The 17,825-nt window shown below is 43.5% G+C and overlaps 1 protein-coding gene across 2 annotated transcripts in view; it reads left to right on the top strand.

Moving 5' to 3' along the window:
- ACBD6 (acyl-CoA binding domain containing 6) overlaps positions 1 to 17,825 on the top strand; it is an 88,483-nt gene that overhangs the window by 57,306 nt on the left and 13,352 nt on the right. The window contains exon 7 of one of the 2 annotated variants that reach the window (XM_050900601.1): positions 16,700 to 16,744. The exons of the other annotated variant lie outside the window; for it this stretch is intronic. Within the exon in view, the coding sequence (XP_050756558.1) occupies positions 16,700 to 16,720 (21 nt within the window). The 3' untranslated portion in view covers positions 16,721 to 16,744. Of the gene's footprint in view, positions 1 to 16,699; positions 16,745 to 17,825 lie in introns of those variants that run through there. 2 annotated transcript variants of the gene reach the window in all.

The following is a 17,825-nucleotide window of genomic DNA, read 5'->3' as shown; positions in this document are numbered from 1 at the left end:
ACTTTGAGATGGATATTTTCCTCTAGCTTGTGTTATGGCTCTGCTAAGGTTTAGGAGAAAAAATTTAAAATATGAATATTACCATTTTTTTCCTCTTCATGGAGACACACTTGTGATGCAGACCTGCTATTTGAAATTTGCAGAACCAGCAATTGATATACTTTCAAGTGCTTTTGCTAAACTTCAGGCTCCCTCCATCTGGTAGTGGTGGTGGGCTAGTTTTATTTATTAGTGAGACGATTTGCTTGTTTTTGTCAGCTGAGAGAAATAACAGGATCTGTCCATTCAGAGCTGGGTTATCCACAGTTATGTATGTTATTAAAAAACATAGCGGTAGATGTCCAGATCTGTAGAATCCCTGTTGATTTGGTGAGGAAATTCCCTTTATGGCTATTTTCAGAATCAAGTTCAGGTTTCTAATTCTCCAGTTTTGCTACAGAATTCTGGCGTGACCTTGAACAAGTCACTTGATTTCTTTCTGTCTTGGTTTCCCATTTGGGAAATGGTGGGGCAAATAATTGTTTTTTATCTCATGGATATAACAAGATTATAAAAATGTGGTAGTTCTAAGATCCTTAGAAAACTGATCAAATGAAATTAAATAGATCTTGCAGTCCGGATAAAATGAGATGAAACAAGCATGAAACTATTAGTGAAAGAAATGTTTCTTTATCTTCTACAAATAAAAATGCAAAGTGATTAAGTGGGTCTTTTCTAGCTATTAGCAATAACAGCTCTAGCCAGCTGACTTCTGTCACCCTTGAAAATTAATTTGCGGGGTACAGTCTTGAATTTAGTATGCTTACAATAAATACCCCTAAAAATGTTGTCACCTTCTCTGATGCATGATGTTACTGCTGTGATAGTACTGCAATTACTTGCCCTACAGATAAAAAGTGGCTGCTCTAAATGAGATGCTCTAACACAATGGTTTGCAAATTTCTTTTAATTGATTTTTTTTTTTTTCCCCCTCCCATGTTCCTTTACTGTACATCCAGCAGTATTTTTGCGAGGCAGGGGAAAGGAATGGGAATAGCGTTAAAGGTTATTTTTATCCAGGACTGTTTCGGAGGCACAGGATGCACATGCCCCGGGCAGCTGTGGCTGTGCAGCGGAGCCATGGAGAGGGGTGGCACAGAAATGGAGCCGAGTGGCCGGAGATGGCCGTACCTCCGGGCAGCTTCTCTGCTGAGGCCGACCTGCCATGCAGCTGCACACTGGAGAAAACCCCGTGCATCCTTGCTGCTGACAGAGAGGCTGAGCACGGTTAGTGATGAGCTTTGTGTGTGAGATGCTGGAAGAGAGGAGAAAAGCCCCAGCTCTATCTATAGGCATTTTCCTTCCCTGGCTTGGTGATCGGATGAGAAATGTCTCCCTTTCAGCATGGCCCTCAGAGCAAGATAGTGATTAATGAACAACACAGTAAGGAAGGAGTTTTGACTGGTTGACTTTCTCCAACACAGGAGGAGGACGAGTATTTCAGAAAGCAGTAGGCTGGAATGTGCTACAGAGAAACCTTGACACGTGCTTGGACTCGGCCAGAGGCAGGGTTACCTGTGTGGAGGAAATTTCAATTTACTCTTTTTTTTCTGTTTTCCCCCCCTTTTTTTTTAAACTCAAGTTTTAATCACGTTCAGACTGTGCAGATGAAATCTGAGTCAGAAGCCAGGTCTGCAAAAGCTGCCTGGTTACCTTCTCTGTGATGCCCTATTCCTGCTGCTATTGTCAGGATGTTTTCAAGCGGTGCTCACAGATTACATGGTAATTTGGCTTCTGAAGTGGTATGAAATTGAGCATTGCACTTTAAATTCCAGTGGTCAAACTCAGAAGAGATTTGTAAAGTTATGGCTCAGCAATTGCAAATGATCAATTTTTCATAGCTTAATAACCGAGTGCTTGTTTTCTGAATGACAGGAAGTGATCATATACACCCTCACCTCCAGTCCTAATTGTAAAGTAAAAGAGGTTCATTTAAACCATGAAGGCAGTTTCGATCTGGATGTTTCACAGCAGCAGAAGAACTCAGAGCTATGGTGACTTTAAATCATTAATTTTACTTCCCAGATGGAAAAGTTAAGCACGGATGTGGTCAGTTTGCAGTCAGCAGCTGGTAAGAAACAACTTGCTAAGCCACGGGAGCCCAGTCGCTTGGGATAAACTGCAATGTAAAGACAGATTATAAATGTGTACTGAGTCTAAAATTGAAGATGATATAAACTGTTCATTTAGATCTGTTTTACATCATTGGTTTTTTTCTTTTTTGCCTATCAGCTCAAGCATTTCTCTTGTGGACATGTAAATTATAATATGAAACAGCTCTCTGAACTTAACCTAAGAATAACTACAAAATCATAGAGAAATTGTTATGTTTTGTTTTGCCTGGGGGAAAGGAAAGCCAACTTGAGTAGAAAAGAAAATCTTCTCAAGCTTTTAAAACATTTACTAAAAACACAAGTTTTCGCTGCTCTGCCCAGTTCTTTCCCCAGATGCATGTGAGCAGTGAATGCGACTGCAGTGCCTTTCTATGCACCGAGCAAGGCAGAGCTGCGTACTGGCCCATAGATAATGGCAGGTTTCATTTTGCCCTCAGCTCTTCTAGCTTATTTTGTCTGTTGTAGCTAGTAGAGATGCCAGTCAAGGCATCAAGCAAGAGCAAAGACCATCCCTATCCCAAAGAGATCATCTTGGCATCAGGTGCAGTGCAACAGGTAGTGCAAATGGAAAGATTGGAGTGAATGGAAGTAAGAGAACAAAACAGACATCAGCAGAAAAATGGTATTCTTGGCTCACCGCTTCCCCAAGCAATGCCAGACGGCGGTGACACAGAGAGTCAGGGCAGAAGTAGTCTTACTGAGGATTTAAAGGATAGTAAGGTGTCATTACTGAGGACATCTGATGAAGGAGAAACACGTGAATTCCCTGCTTAGGTCAATGGGACTTTTATTGGCATGTATCTTAGGGCTGAATGCATCCCTTTCTACCATCAGTTAAAAAAAAAAAAACCTTGCAAGTGTTGTGTTTTATCAAGGCCACTGGGAGATAAATTCAGCGTTGGGGAAGAAATGGGAGACTTTTCATAGAGGAAGAAGAGAAAATTGCTTCATTTGCATAGGAATGTATCGCAGCTGTACCCAGTGCAGAAAGCGTTTCCTCTTGGGATAGGGTGGTTTAAAAACACAGTCATCCGGCTGCAAAATTGTTTCTGATATAAGCAGACAGTGGCACTAATAGCGGCACTGCATTTCTGGAGGGATGACGCTTTCAACCTTGTGCCCAGCTACTGAAAACATCTGGTACAGCGCTGGTCTCTAGGATATCATCTTCCACTTAAACGTAGGAGTTTGCTGTTTCTAAACTGACAATATCCGAGCAATATTCTGTAACTGGGGAATGGTCTGTCTAGATTTGCCAACCACAACGCATCTTGTTTGACATGACTGCTTGTTAGCTCCTATGGTAGCATCTCCTGCATCATCAAATCACATATAAACATCCAACTCGGTGCTTTTCAATCATCATTTTGTCTTTGAGACACTTATTTTGTAGCTGGTGCTACACTTCAGTGAGTCAGCTGTGTGTCCTGTGACTCTGGACTTGTAGCTAGTCACAGATGGTCCAAGAGATCAGAAAATGCATGTAAGATTATGTTGGGAGTGTCTGGTGTGCTTTTAGCAATGCTCCTCATTTCCCAAATACAAGCAGATTAGTGGTTCCTTTATCGTGTTTGCTTTCAGTGCGTTAGGCAGGAAAGATTGCTGTGGCTCTGGAGAGGTAACAAGGTAGAGAAAAAGGAGGGTTTTGCCATGTTTTGTTGGCTAAATAAATTCTCTTGAAAATGTGAGTTCTAGTTATTGCTGCTGCCACCAACTTTACGTCCTACTCTAACCCTGCGGAGTTATATTTGAGATGCGGTATCAGGACATACCCCCCTTGCTGCAGTGTCTTGGCTAGGCACGGTTTTTCCTGTTGTCTTCCATTCTGGCAAGATCCTTTTTGCTGCTTCTCTTCTTAAAATACTCAACCAGTTTTCACCTCCATTTCTCTTGTGTGTGTCTCAGAGCTACTGGGCAGCTAAGCTGCAGGTCTACAAAAAGTTAAGTGGTTACAGCCTGATCGGGCCTCCTGCTGTCAAAGTCTGTTGGAGTGAGGTGCCTAGGTATTGCCAGAAATGAATCCTTTTGTTTTCCTTTTCCTCACATCCTAATTATCCGATATCCACAGCTTCAGCATCTGATATTTTTGCACCCAGTTACTGGGCGTTGCTCCATTCTGCTGCAGACAATAGCACGTGATTATAAGCAGCAAGGTGCGTTGCCCTCCCTCGTGCACTCTCTTTGATACCATCTAGGAAAAAAGAGAGAAATGCAGTAAATATTTGATCTTTAGCACCGAGGGTTTCATTTTGCTGCAAAAAAAATCCTAAGCAATGTTTTAGTGTAAGATTCAGAAGGTTTCAAAGAGGCATCAGTTAAACCTGCCTGCTCTGTGATAGCCAACAAGTGGATCTTCAGATGTCTGAGTGTTCCCTGGAGGTTCACGTTATTAATATCTGCCTTATGACAAGGTGGCTGTGCTGATGCCAGGTTTTTTTTTCCCAGCCAGCATGATTAATTTTTCTTTCCTTTCTTAATATCTCTGAGCCAGATGCTTCTAAATGTCCTCATAGGGGTGTATTGCTGTTCTTAACCGCTCCTCCTTCCCCCCCACCCCTTTCCAACTAATTCATATAATGGCTCCAGAGATGCGTTTTGTAGAGTCACAAAAAGCAAAACTTTGAAAGCCTCCTAAGGTGATGGACTTGACATGTGCAAATCTGGCCTCCTAACATTCCTGCTGGGTTTGAAAGCTTAGTGCCAGGTAGTCTGTCAGTAACGTTTCCCATTTCAGAGTGTGCTTATTTGCCTAGCACTTTACAAATTATATCCACGCCGAACTGCTGAAACGCAAGTATTTCTGGTGGGGAGAATGACAGCGGGGTGTTGAACTGACGTTTTGGAGAAAGCAAAGGAAGTTTTGGCTGAGGAAGAGGAGGCACACTTGTATTATTTATGGGAAGTGCCGTGGATCTTCAAGCACTGATTTATTTTAAAAGCTTCAAAACATTGCGGTACTGACAAAAGGTCTTTATTCTGCAAATAGAAATTAATTCTCCTTCAGAGCTCTTGTTCCAAAGTGCAACTGCTCAGGCTTGAGTTTTACCAGCTCGGAGAGCAGAAGACCTTAGCAAGCTCTACAGCAAATGGCGTGTTTCCAAGGTGTTTGTACTTTTGCCATATCTATCCATCACTTTCCTCCAGGTAACAGATTTGTGGGTCTTCTGTATTTATCCTCAGCTGTTTGCAGTCATTAGTGCATTCACCTGCATCTCAGGGGATTTTTCCTGGAGGAAACAAAACCCAGAAACAGAACAGTTAGTGGTAAATAGATGAGGATTTAGTTGCTTATTTTTGTGTGTGTTAATACTATATATGAGAGGCGGATCCCTGGATTTAATGGTGAAAGTTGTACTTTAAGCAGCCTAGAAAATAGCATTTCTTAATTTCTTACAGGGCAGGCTAAAATCTCCTTACATCTATTACGTTCTACTGTATTTTTTTTTTTTGCAATTTAACAGTGAGAAAAGGTATCATGTAAAGCAAAGGATTTGCCGGTGCAAATAGAGCTATAATTAGGGGAATCAAGTGTCTACTTTCAGTCTCTCTTTTTGTGGGAAGATGAGGGTACTAAGAATATCCTCAGAGTAAGGATACTCTTAGGAGTATCCTAACAGTAAGAGCAGGAGGGCTCCTACAGCATTGCTTTCCGTTATAGATAGCTGTGCATCAGGCAGCCTCAGACAGCAGGCAGCCCTTTAGCCCACAGCAGCGTGGGAATTAAGTTAAAATTAACCTGAGTTTGGAAAACAACTAGCACCACTTTATTTGTCCATTTAATTGAATTATATGACGCTGTGTAAGTATGCTGACCCACAGACGTAAATTGCTCCACCCTACCCATTTCCCTCCTTAATTCTTTCATGCTAATGGAGCTGATGGGGATGTTGACTGCACAGAGAGAGAGGAAAACAGGCTGGAAATAAAAGAGACCGTACCAGCCTCATGCAAACCTTTCCCTTCGGTGAAATGCTTCTGAGTGTCACAGCTGCACTAACTGTGCTGTGATCTTTGTTGCCATTAAGCTGATTATATCTGCTGAAGGATTCATCCAACTAATCCCGCAATGCTGCAACTGGTTGCTTTATATTTAAGCACAATTTTTATTTTTTTTTCTAAGAAATAAAAGTCAGTTTGGCTTCACTGGACTCTCAAAATGGGTCAGACTGTTAGAGGGACCCACTTTTTTGTTTGTTTGGTTAATACAGGAAAATAGGACACATTAATGGGCTCCACGTATTAATGGATGCACTCAGTTTGGGAGAGGTCTGTGCACTCATTAGGACTCGGCAGCACGTGGCGTAATTTGGGGTGGATGTGCTGTGAAGGTGCTATGCTATCACTAACCTTTGGCACTGCATCATTTTGTGTTTTGCTTGTGTGGACATACCATACAGGCAGCAGCTTTGCATCTAACAGTGACTCTAATGAGAGAGATTCTGACAGGTTGGATTGATTTAATTGATTTAATAATCAATTTAAATCTAGTTCTTGGTTATTTTTCTAAGGAAAGGTTGATTTTTCATTGGTTAGTAGCCATTAAAATATGTTCATTTGCAGCTAAATATAGCCTTTATAGTAAATTCAGTTCTTTTTGCTAATCAGATACACAAATGTCTGTCCATGTTTACTTAATTATGTAGTTTAACCTAGTTTATTCACATTCTTAATTTTTACGTTTGAATCAGGCTAGAACACAGCAAATGAAACGTTTCTTCTGTGCTAGACTATTAGTCATTTTGTTTTCACTTGTGTCTAAGTACATTTGAATGGAAATTAGGTTTTTTAAATGAAATTCTTACAAGGAAATTTTCAAACACTTCTTAAGAATAAATTAAAATCTCACCGTAAATATGATGGGTTTGGTTTTGGAAGGGGACAAATAAACAGAATTTTCTTTGTATTTATGAGTAACACTTCTTAAAGGAGATGTTGTCTGTCACATTCTGGTAGTCAACTTTCCTGCCCAAGTTTTGTTAACAAAATCAAGGATTTTGGCAGCGAAGTGAAGGAGTAACTGGGGAAAGATGAGGACCAAATATACGCTTTAATTCTGTCATTAAGCATTCAGTGTTTGATAAAGTTTTACCCTCTTTTCTCATGTTGTCTGTTGTCTACCCTGAGACTTTGGGCTTGACTTTGGCTGCCTAAGAAGCACACTTCCCATGTTCCAGGCAAACTGAGAGTGGAAAGAACATACCGTGCGTTCAGTGACATAAATTATAAAGAAGTATGCATAATGCATTGCCGTGATTTTCCTGCAGGGTTCTGCAGTATTTTTTGAATTTCATGTCTTCTAAAAGCTATTCCTTCAGACATAGTGTGTAGTTATCACTCAGATACTTTAACTTTTTGCAGTGCTCCCATGCTACAGACATGGCTATCGTATACAAAAGCATATGGTCATTCTTTCCAATTCCTCAGGATTTTAAAGGTAGTAGATCTGTTGTCTCATACTTAATTTTTATCCATTAGTAGTCCAAAGCTGGTCTAATACCTCAAAAGGATGGTTACAGGAGTTTACAGAGTGACTTACCTGCTCAGTAGTTTGACTTTCTGTGGGCATCAGATGTGTGCTGCTTGAAAACATGCATCATTTTTCATTTAACTGTAGTGATTTTACAGAATTGTATTCTGTTGGGCTCATCACTCAGGTTGCCCTAACTTCAGATATATTAGGGAAGTCTTTTTTATTTTAGCAGGGGAAAAAAAAAAGGCATCGAATTTCATCCCTCCTAGGCAGTGATTGTAACTAACATTACTTTGGTTTCATAGGAGCTTCTAAAAAAGAATTGTTTCACTGTTCCAAGTACAACTTTTCATATAAGCTTTAAGGTCCCATTGAAAGTAGTGGAACAAATTATATTAATTCCTTTCGGATTTTTGTCTTTAACACTTAATTATTTAATTGACCAACACTTGTAAAGCTGCCTGTAAGCGGTCCTCAGTACAAGTGGAAGAAGACTGAAGATAACCATCCAGAAGATGTGTGCCAGCGTGCCAACCCAGTTGTGGTGGGTCTCCTTAGCAGCTGGGAGAGTCTCAGTTCACAGAGACTTTACGGTTTTCAGCTTTTGGCTCTTCATTATTTTTCCTTCCCGGGTTACTAAATGAAGGCAAGATTCTCACTAAACGTAGGCTTAGGTGAAGACAGATCTTATGAGAAGAGGGAAGAGCTAGTGTGGAAAAGGACAGCATGTCCTAATAGTCACAGCGTAGCGCTGGGAGCTCAGCATCCTGAAACTAATCCTGGCTGTGGGCTGTGTTCCTCGTTTGACCTTGAGTAAGTCAGACAGTGGGGTTTTTTTGTGTCTCAGTTTCTGTAACTAACATGGGAATACTATGTGCATATATCCCTGGGTCTTGCCTAGATTAATAAATCAATATTTGTAAAGTAAGCCTTGATAAATGCTAACTGTATTAATACGCATACTTGAACCTTGGGCAGAACTTTGGGAATGCGCCTGCATTTCTGCCGGGCGAGTGGTTGGGGTATGTCGGGGCCCTGGGCCAGGGTGGTCAGCAGCGAGAGAGACCGGTTTGGGTCATTTTCTTCCTCCCAAGGGACTGCCTGTAGCACATATCTGCAAGGAGGTCTTGAATACAACTTTTCCACTTAACATGCTCCCCCATCACCCACTGTCAGCAATGAGATTAAATTCTGTGCGACTGCAGAGGACGTTGCATGATTAAAATCCTCTTTTAGAAATTAATATGTACCATCGCTCTATAGTACTGTGCCTCTTCTTGGAGAAGGGTATTGTCTCCTGAGCACTCAAGGTGTGAAAAGCCACCAAGTGAAGCTATCTATCTTTGAATTTTATGCTGTTGCACAGTTGCTCCGATGACAGCTACAACTGCATAAAATCATAGGCACTTGGGGACTTTTCCCTTCACAGGGTCACAGAGATGTGGGGTAAGTTTTGAAGAACAAGCAATAGAATAGCGAAAGGAATGTTTGAACTAGAAGTCCTGCTTACAGCAGAAGAAGTTTCCTGAGGGGAAGGATGGTCAAAGTCCACATTCACCCGTTCTCCTTAGGAAGCATCTCCCATAACTGGGTATTCTGGGAAAAAAAAAAAAAAAAGAAAAAAAAAGAAAAAACCAAAACAAAACCACAAACACTTTGCCCCCAGGTATTACACAGCTTTTCCTTACCTTGCTGCCTGTATCAGCCCAGAGGAATACAGTAATCAGTGCATTTGCACACCCAAATTCAATCTTCATTAGACGTCGGACATTGATGTAGCCCGCAGAAGGGCTTTACTTATGTAAACTTTGCGTGCTCTTGGTACGTACATTTAGGTATGCAGGGCTGCTGCGTTCGGTACAAACTGAAGCTCTTGCGCAGTCATTTCCATTCTGCTTTAGGTGCTAGGAGGCTTTCTGGCATGACCAGGAGGTGCAGAAGGATGAGTTGTCCTGGATGGATCGACGGTTTTCTGAAGGAACTTTTCTGGAAGCAGCTCATACTTGAATATCCATGTTTAATATGGCTAGCGGGCTTCATATCGCTTTGAGGCGGGCTGCGGCAGAAGTGGCTGGCTCTGCCGAGAGGTCTCCCTTTCCACTCACACGTCCTTGGTTGCTGCAATATTGCTAATATTAGCAAGTCCCAAAGGTGTTCCCTGTTAATAGACACATGAATGTGATTTCTGCCAATTTAAATCCTGCAATGAACCGGGTGCTCTGAATCCCTGTTTAAGGTTTCAGGCCTCATTGGCAAGTGCAAATACATTTGCTGGTGTGAATTATCCACCAGTTGAGAAAGTGCTGGTGTTGCCAGCCCACCCCATGGGGCTGGTGTTCGCAGGGTGAGTTGTCCTACACCTGCGGGAACGCTCCTGTGGATAAGGGTTTGCCCCACCAGGCTCTGTGGCTTCTCTTTAAAAGCTCTCTTATCCCAGCCTTTGCCAGCTGGCGTAGGGAGTGAAAATAGCAACTGTGTCTTTTTTACGGCAGTTAGTATTTTGTTTTAGAGCTGGCTTAGTGAAGACAGAAGTGATGTTCTCGGGTTTGTTCAGGGCTCCTTCAGCTGCAAGAGATTGTTTTAGGTCACTGTTAGCAGATGGAAATCAGTGAGGAAGATGTTGATCTATTCCCCTTTATCACTGTTTTACAATATATGAAGAAAACTTTGAAACTGTTTATTTATTTAAAAAGGAAGAGGGAGAATTCATCTTCTTTAAAGACGGAAGTCCTAGTTTTTATCTGTTAATTTTTTTTTCTAGCATATATTTAGGAGTTCATAAAAATATGTATTTCAGAGGGAAATCTCATTTAGCAGAATGATTTTTCATTTGAGAGTGTGTAAAATTGTGGCTTTACTTGCTGTTAATGTTTGCCTGGCATTTGAGTTTAAAATGCTCTTGTTAGAGCACTCCTCCCACACTGCCTTCAGTGGGTGATAGACAGCACTTCCACTCCTGTTGCCAAGGCTTTCAAAGAAGATCTCCTGTGAAATTAGGTTTTACTAGGTTAGACTTTCCCAGCTTTTTGTAATCTAAAAAAAAAAAAAAAAAAAAAAAAAAAGGCAGGAACTTCTGAACATTGTGAAGACGTCTTTAAAAAACATAAAGGTTGCAAATGTTTTTCTTCCCTCCATCAGTAAAAGAGAGCTTGTTAAATATTGATCTTTTTCTGGACTGTGTTTTCTCTGCCAGCTTCCCATTGTGTTTGATTCTTCTTTTTCCTAAGTAGTACAGCAGACCCCGAGGGGCTCCAGGGACGTCGTTTCTTCAGATCCATTGGTTGTAGCATATTTCTGTGCTTCAAGCAGCCTGATCATGTCCCTTGCTTTCCTAATTTGCTACAAGAGGGGCCCTAGCTTATGGCTAGTGATTGTGCAGGAGCAGTGGGATTTAAAAAGAGTTTATGTCTCTTCAACTCCCTTAGTCCTGTTGCGTTCTTAAAAATGAATTCAGCGTGCCTTAGAGAAATAGCCGTCTTCAGAAGTGTGCACAGTGGCCAACTCAGGTATACAGGCTAAGGGCTCTAGGTTAAAAAAGATTACATAGGTTTGCAAGGTGGGCGTATGTCCAGTGTGTCAGATCACAGGCTGGAGATGCACCTTTTCTGTTGGACTGAGGGGTCCTGAACACGCTGGTGTGTTCCCTAGCCTGCAGCACGGGCTGGGAAACGAGGAAAACCCTGAGTCCTTTTTCTAAGGCTGGGTCTGAAATGCCTGCCGGAAGGAAGCGTCGATGTACTTTTGGTTGTTCCTCTGTAGTACTTATTCTCCATTCGTGTCTGATATGATCTTTGGAATTAGATGCAATTCAGCCATTGTATATGGTGGCTTTAAGGCATCTGTGTGTTTTTAGACTATACTTTTTCATGTACAGACAATGAAGGTGTTGTCAGGAGCTGCGGACTGGTGCACAGGAGATGTTCTCATCGCATAATTCAGTCCCTGTTGTTGAAGCGTATGCCTTAACTCCTGCTCTCCTGACCTGCCTGAATACTAGCTGCTGAGCCTCGGTCAGACACGCAGCCCTGCTTCAGCTTAATTCCCCTCCTGTAATTTGAGGCACGGGGACGAGTGCCCCAGCTGGAAGGCACATGACATGTTCCCCATTTTACAGGTGGGGAAACTGAGGCACAGAATGGTTGGGGTTTGGCCACTGTTTATGGCAGAGCTCCTTCTCCCCATGCTGTGCTTTCCCTGTCTCCGTAGGGAAGAAGGGCTGGAGCTAAGACTGTGAACACGGATACTTTTGCCACAGGGACTGGATTATGTGGCAGACTGGATTTGTGCCTGCTGCTTCATGTTCTGAATGTGCGTTTCTGCTAAAGCCTGCCCCTGGCTGCTGGCAGGCTCCTGGCTTCCAAGAGCTCAGTCCCATTTTTCCTTCAGAAAACAGAGGATCTGGGGGAATTTATAAGATCGCTAACTCAAAGCAGACACGTGGTTTCCAAAATTGAATCTGACTTTCCACAGCTTTTAGCGGAAGGGTTGATTTGGGTCAAAATTAATGCAAACACTTGTGTAGACCATTTAACGTTTAGTTTATGGACCTGTTAAGGCAGCAGGATAATCCCTTTAGATTACCCATGTAATTCCTAGTGAATATTTATTTTAAAGTGACTTCACTGCCCTTAGTCATTAGCAAAGGTTAGTAATGCATCTCACAGCTGCCAGACTCAATATGACAGCATTTGTCAATGGGAGGGTTTCTCCTTTTGTTTCCTTTTTTTGTTTGTTTGTTTTTTAACATTTCTCCAACTCTTGCCGGCTTAATCCCATGAGCTCACCTCTAATCACAGGGAAGCATCCGAGCTGCCTTGCCGTGTTGACTTCCACTCGAGCGAGGCTGAGGAGGGTGCCTAATCCTGGGCTTTTCTCCTGCTGTCTGCCGAGGGTGTTGGGTACACAGCCTGCGTGGGCTGCCGGGGGAGGATGGAGTACGCTGTGGGTTCAAGGACACGCTCCCGCTTTAATGTGCGCAGACATGCTCCCACTCGCTCTCTGATTGGCAAGGTTAACTCGGAGAGGCTGCAGCTTTTTAAACTGATTTGATTAGACCCACTACTTTATCCCATTCCCTCCCCCACCACTCGGCCCACCACCTCCTGATCCTTTTAACACAGCCCTTGGTCCAATAACCAGCCAGTCTGATTTTTTTTTTTCCCCTCCCCCTTTTTCCAATTTTCGTGCTGAATTTTGACATTTTGTAAAATAGATTATGCAGCCCTACAGGGAAGATCAGGAGGCAGTATCTTAGTCTCCGGGCTGTGTTCTATTGTGACTAGTTGAGAGGCTGGGATTTGCCTCCTCTTCCTCGCTCTCCCTGGCTCTGCTCCTTTTCCAGCTCTTGGTGTGTGGGTGTGAGTTCAGGGCCAGGAGGCTGAGGGTTCATATACCCCAGCTTGGATGCTCATTGCCCTCCGATTCCTCCTCTCCCTGCAAAACCAGGGCTGGGGAGAATTACACAGTCAGCCCAAAATGACTTAGCACCCCAGGTCCTCTTCTGCTGTGGTATGACGACGTGTTCACGGTTTGCAAAAAGAAACAGGGACAGCATGGATAGAGATCTCCCTTATCCTGTAGGAACAAAATAATGGTATATTTTAGTAGCAAACGGTACTAGGTGGGATTACTCTGGGAGAACAGATCACCCGTAGCTTCCAGCTTACAGGCTGGCTGACAAGCGGGATGGGCTTGGAGGGGCCAGGAGAAGCTGTTTTGGCATTAATGCCCGCAGCTGTTGGGACAGCAAGGGTTGAGTGGGCACCAGCCCGGCCTTTAAAGAGTGTGTGACCCTCTTGCTGTCTTTAGCCAGTGTGCTTTAGCACTTTCAAGTTTTCAGTCCTGGGCTCCGCCTCTGGTATGCAGCTTATGTTTGTCATATTCAATACTCCAGGGGAATTTGGAGCCTTGTGTACCTAAGTGCCTTTTGCCAAGTCTCTCTAGTCCTCCTATAAATAAGTAAATAAAGCCTATAAATTACAGGCTCTCACAAAACCAGAGCGCCCCAACTCACAGAACAAAATTACTGGACAGTGAATGGCACTGCTGAATTTTTGGGAATCCCGGACTGATCCAGGGGAAGCCGCATCTCATCTCATTATCACTTGCCTATTTGTTTCACCAGAACTGATGTAAAGTAGTGTGGGCTGGTTGAGCAGCTTGGTGCTGGCAGGGACCAAACCCAGCAAACAGGACCGACCCTACAGAGTCGCTCTGGTGAAACAGCACAGAATATAGACAATCCTCTACATGCAATGTATTAAACCTTGACATACTGCATTACTTAAGAGGTCTCAGGGAAAATTAAAACCCTTTTGACTGGGTTTTGCAATGCAGGGAAAATTTTAGTGACATTTAAAAGGTTTCTCCTGTGTTCCTCTAATGGGATAAATAAAAAAAGGCTTGTTTTAGGCCAGCAAATGGGGGGACAATCCAATTTCCCTGATTCCATCAAGACACTCTTAAAGCATTAGCTTGTGCAGTTTTAAAAAAACCCACAACAGACTGACCCCTCTGCCTGATGGCTTTGAAAAGTGTCCTGATGTGGAGGTATTTATCCTACACAACATGCTTCATCGAGGCACTCCAGCAGCGCTCCTAAATATACTCCTTTGTTATTAAACTGTTTAGGAGGACAGCATGCACAGGAGGAAACACAAACACTAGTTTATTATTTACTGCAGCAATCCACGCTGAGGCTGTGCTCAGAGACTAATGCGTGATGACGTGCTCTTTAAATTTGGTACTTGGAAGAGAAAAAGGATGGCGTTAACTAGTAACATTTCAGATGAAAGACTGAAACCTAAGCATGCCCTTAACTTTATGGTTTTAAGCATAGTTTTGGCTCAAAATAAATAAAGATTCCCCCATGGAACGTTGTATTTGCAGTTTGTTTCCATCAGTCAGAAAGATTAATGTATCAACACTTACTTCGGAGGGGGCTCTGGGGATTGATAACGGGAGATACGAAGCCTTTCAGCTCGAGGTCACTGGTTCAGCTCTGCCCCACGTCGGTCGCCGCCACCAGTACCTGCCATCTGCTCCTCCCCAGCCGTCCGCCCAGTGCGAAATGGGCTGGTCCCAGTTCTGGGCACTGGGGACAGATGTCCGGGTCCCAGTGGGTTCCCTGGGCTGCGTTAGTAGGAAATGGGATGGACCCGCTCAGCTCAACCCCAGATGTGAGGGCAGCCCCAGCCTTCGGCTCGGACTGAGCACCACCAGGGAACTTGACCTTCTGCCGCGTTTGTACGACCCGTGAATGGCGAACCTGTTATTCCTGCCCTGTGCGGAATAACTCATTCAAAAAGCAGGACATCCCTGAACATAAATCTGTCTGTTATAAAGTTGGCTGCGGTTTTCCCTGGTTGCCTCCAGCTCCTGCTGAATTTCATTAGGAACACCTCTATTATACAGCACAAGGAGGGAGCAAGTGCTGCCTCTAGACTTTGAAAGAGCCCTTTAAAGTGAAGATCAATTTTGCATCTCACTAAATAAGTAATGACAGACCAAACTGCAAGTACTTAGTTCAGCTTTATTTTAATAGCACTGTGGCTCCATCGAGAAATCCCAGTTACTGATATAGTTTGATGTCCTGAGGCAGTTTTCTCCAGACAGTTTTCCTTTTTTTCTTTAGTATTGGCACTTTATTAATAGCTGTTTGGAAACCTGACTGTCTGTGAATAAGTAGTACCAATAAACCTTTTCCCTCTCTATTTATTTCTCCTTTCTTCCGTCAGGAAACAGTCCCAACGATCATAGACTGAGAGGGGAATTTTCAGAGTCTAACGTATAGTTGTACGTGGTGGTGGATTATCAAATGAAAGAGCAGCTTCATGCCTTATAAAATAAAAAATGGTAAATCAGCTACTAATACAATTCACAGGGGCTGCTAAAAGGCCGTTGGATGTCACAAAAACAGCAACCCTTTGAGGTGATGAGACAGGCGCTTCTTAAGTCAACACGTGCAGTGGGCTTCTCCCTGGCAGTGGTCCACTTTGGGGCAGGATCCAGGCTCTGATGCCTTCCCCCTCTGGCAGACAGCTGTGAGTGTGCGAACATCCTTTCTAATTCTAGATTAGCCACAAAGAGGAGTCGTCATCCTTAAGAAACGAAAGAGGCGTGCTTGGGAAGGAAGGACTGTCTGAAGGCTGCAGGGCACAGCACTATCTGGAGATGCTTTGAGATGTCTGAGCAAGGTCCCTGGTATCGGGTTTTTCTAAAGGAGCAGAAAAAAAAGGAAGTGCCTTTCAAGGCACTGAGGGCCATGGGCCACTGTAACTCAGCTCCCCCGCTACCCCAGGCTTCCCCAACCTTGGCTTAATAAAACCCAGATCTCATTTAATGAGTTCAGAGGATAGTTCAGACCATCTCAACACGGAAAATTTTGTTTTTGCGTACCAAGCCAAGGAAGGTTTGTGAGACCAAAACAGAGTCTCCAGAGCCTTTATCCTCACTGACTTAAAAGAGAAAAAGATCCCTAGGCCGTTAGCAGCGCCTCTGCTCCTCCTGCAGCACATCGCCATGTGCAACATGGCTGTGCTTTTATTGCAACGGTGCCTGCAGTCGTCACGATACTGCAACCTCCCTGCCAGTGCTCCAGCCGCTGCTGCAGGGTTCTTGGGCATTTCAGCTGACCCTGCCTTTGCCCAAATCAGCAGAAATCAAACTGTGGGTTCAGACAGGGCACTGCTTTAGCCCACACAGGGGTGGTTTCTCTGCTTTCTCTTGGATTTCTTTATCTCTAATGGCCACTCAGTTGTTGGCTTTAAAAGGACACTTTATACGAAGAGGAGGTCCTGAAATACAGAGTGGCAGCTCTGAGTCCATTATAGCTGACAATTAAAAGTGCAACATCTCCTTGGTCACCCAGGGCTGTGGGTTCAAGCCTGCGCAGGAAAAGAGGTTATTTGCAAAGTCCTGAATCCCTTTAAATAAATATAAGCCACCGTTTGCCTTGAAGTCAGAAAGGGCTCAGGTGAACTGAGCAGTGGAAGCAACGCTCTCGGCTCTCGCTGTCTCCCGTCCAACCTGCTAAATTTAGCAGCCTAATCAAGCTTCCTTCTCTCTCTTTAATCAGGTGGAGCAAGTGGCATGTTGACTTGCTGCTTGGCTCTGGATCCGATCCTGCTCGCAGCATTTCCAGCCCCTCGGTAGTGACCGGGTGAGCCATATGCGGGGGAGCAGCATGTCTGATAGGCCACCGCGGCAGTGCTTCCACTTAATCTCTCTGCTCCCATCCACACGTGCTGTCCTGATATCCGACAGCCGGTCCCATGCGGGCATGGTGCCAGCAGTGACTTTACAGGCTTTGTGGCAGAGATTATTTAAAGGAGATTAACCCTTCTAAACCCCTTAGATTTTAATTATTTCTGTATGTATTTATAAAACCTGCAGTCTGCTAGTTCCAGGGCACAACTGCCCCAGTCCCCATCCTTAACCTGGATTCGTGAATATACAATGCAGCCATGTTACAGGACAGGGGCTGGACTGGACAGGAGTCATTTGACTTATTTATTTATTGCCATTCTGGAACAATTCACATCTGGGATGAAAATGAAACATTATGGTTTCAAATTGTAAAAGGAGCTAATAATTCGAATGACTTTAAAATACTAGCACTAACACTGCATTAATTGAATTGTTTGAGTCGATGCGGCATCTCTCGCTAATTGTTTTGGTTAAGGCAGCTCTGTCGTTAATGCATACCGTTGCCTCCCCACTGCCCGTGTTGTGAACACGGAGCACCATGCATCTCGATGAAGACAGGGCTCTCTGTAGGGTTGATGTAGTGGCAGCCAGGAGAGGGAAGGCCTGTTTCTTTCATTCAGTCTCCTAGCAAGTTTTTTGAATGCATATTAATGTTGTGAAATCATGAAGTCCGGAAAACTGTCGTGGCTAGCAGGTACTGTTAAAAGGAGGAAAAAAAAAAAAGGGTGCGCATCTCCATCCTTTCATGCTTTCTCTCCTATTTGTCATGTCAGTTAGTGCTGGGCTAATTAGTTTTTTAGAGTTAAGGAGTGATGGAGGGAATGTTTCCACTCTGCATGTGAGCTGTAAAATCCAAATGAAACTGGAAATACCTTATTTCTGTTTCACAGAACAACCTGGCTTACGTCAGGTGATACACACCTTGCAGAGGTGGGAAACACAGTTTAAAAGTTGGTAAGCTATTGCCACTGAGACTGTTGGATCAGAGATACTCC

The sequence above is a fragment of the Gymnogyps californianus genome, chromosome 8, assembly GCF_018139145.2.
Source record: "Gymnogyps californianus isolate 813 chromosome 8, ASM1813914v2, whole genome shotgun sequence".
NCBI lineage: Eukaryota > Metazoa > Chordata > Aves > Accipitriformes > Cathartidae > Gymnogyps > Gymnogyps californianus.
The sequence above is the reverse complement of the archived record's forward strand: the minus strand, read 5'-3'. Positions and strand labels throughout refer to the sequence as shown.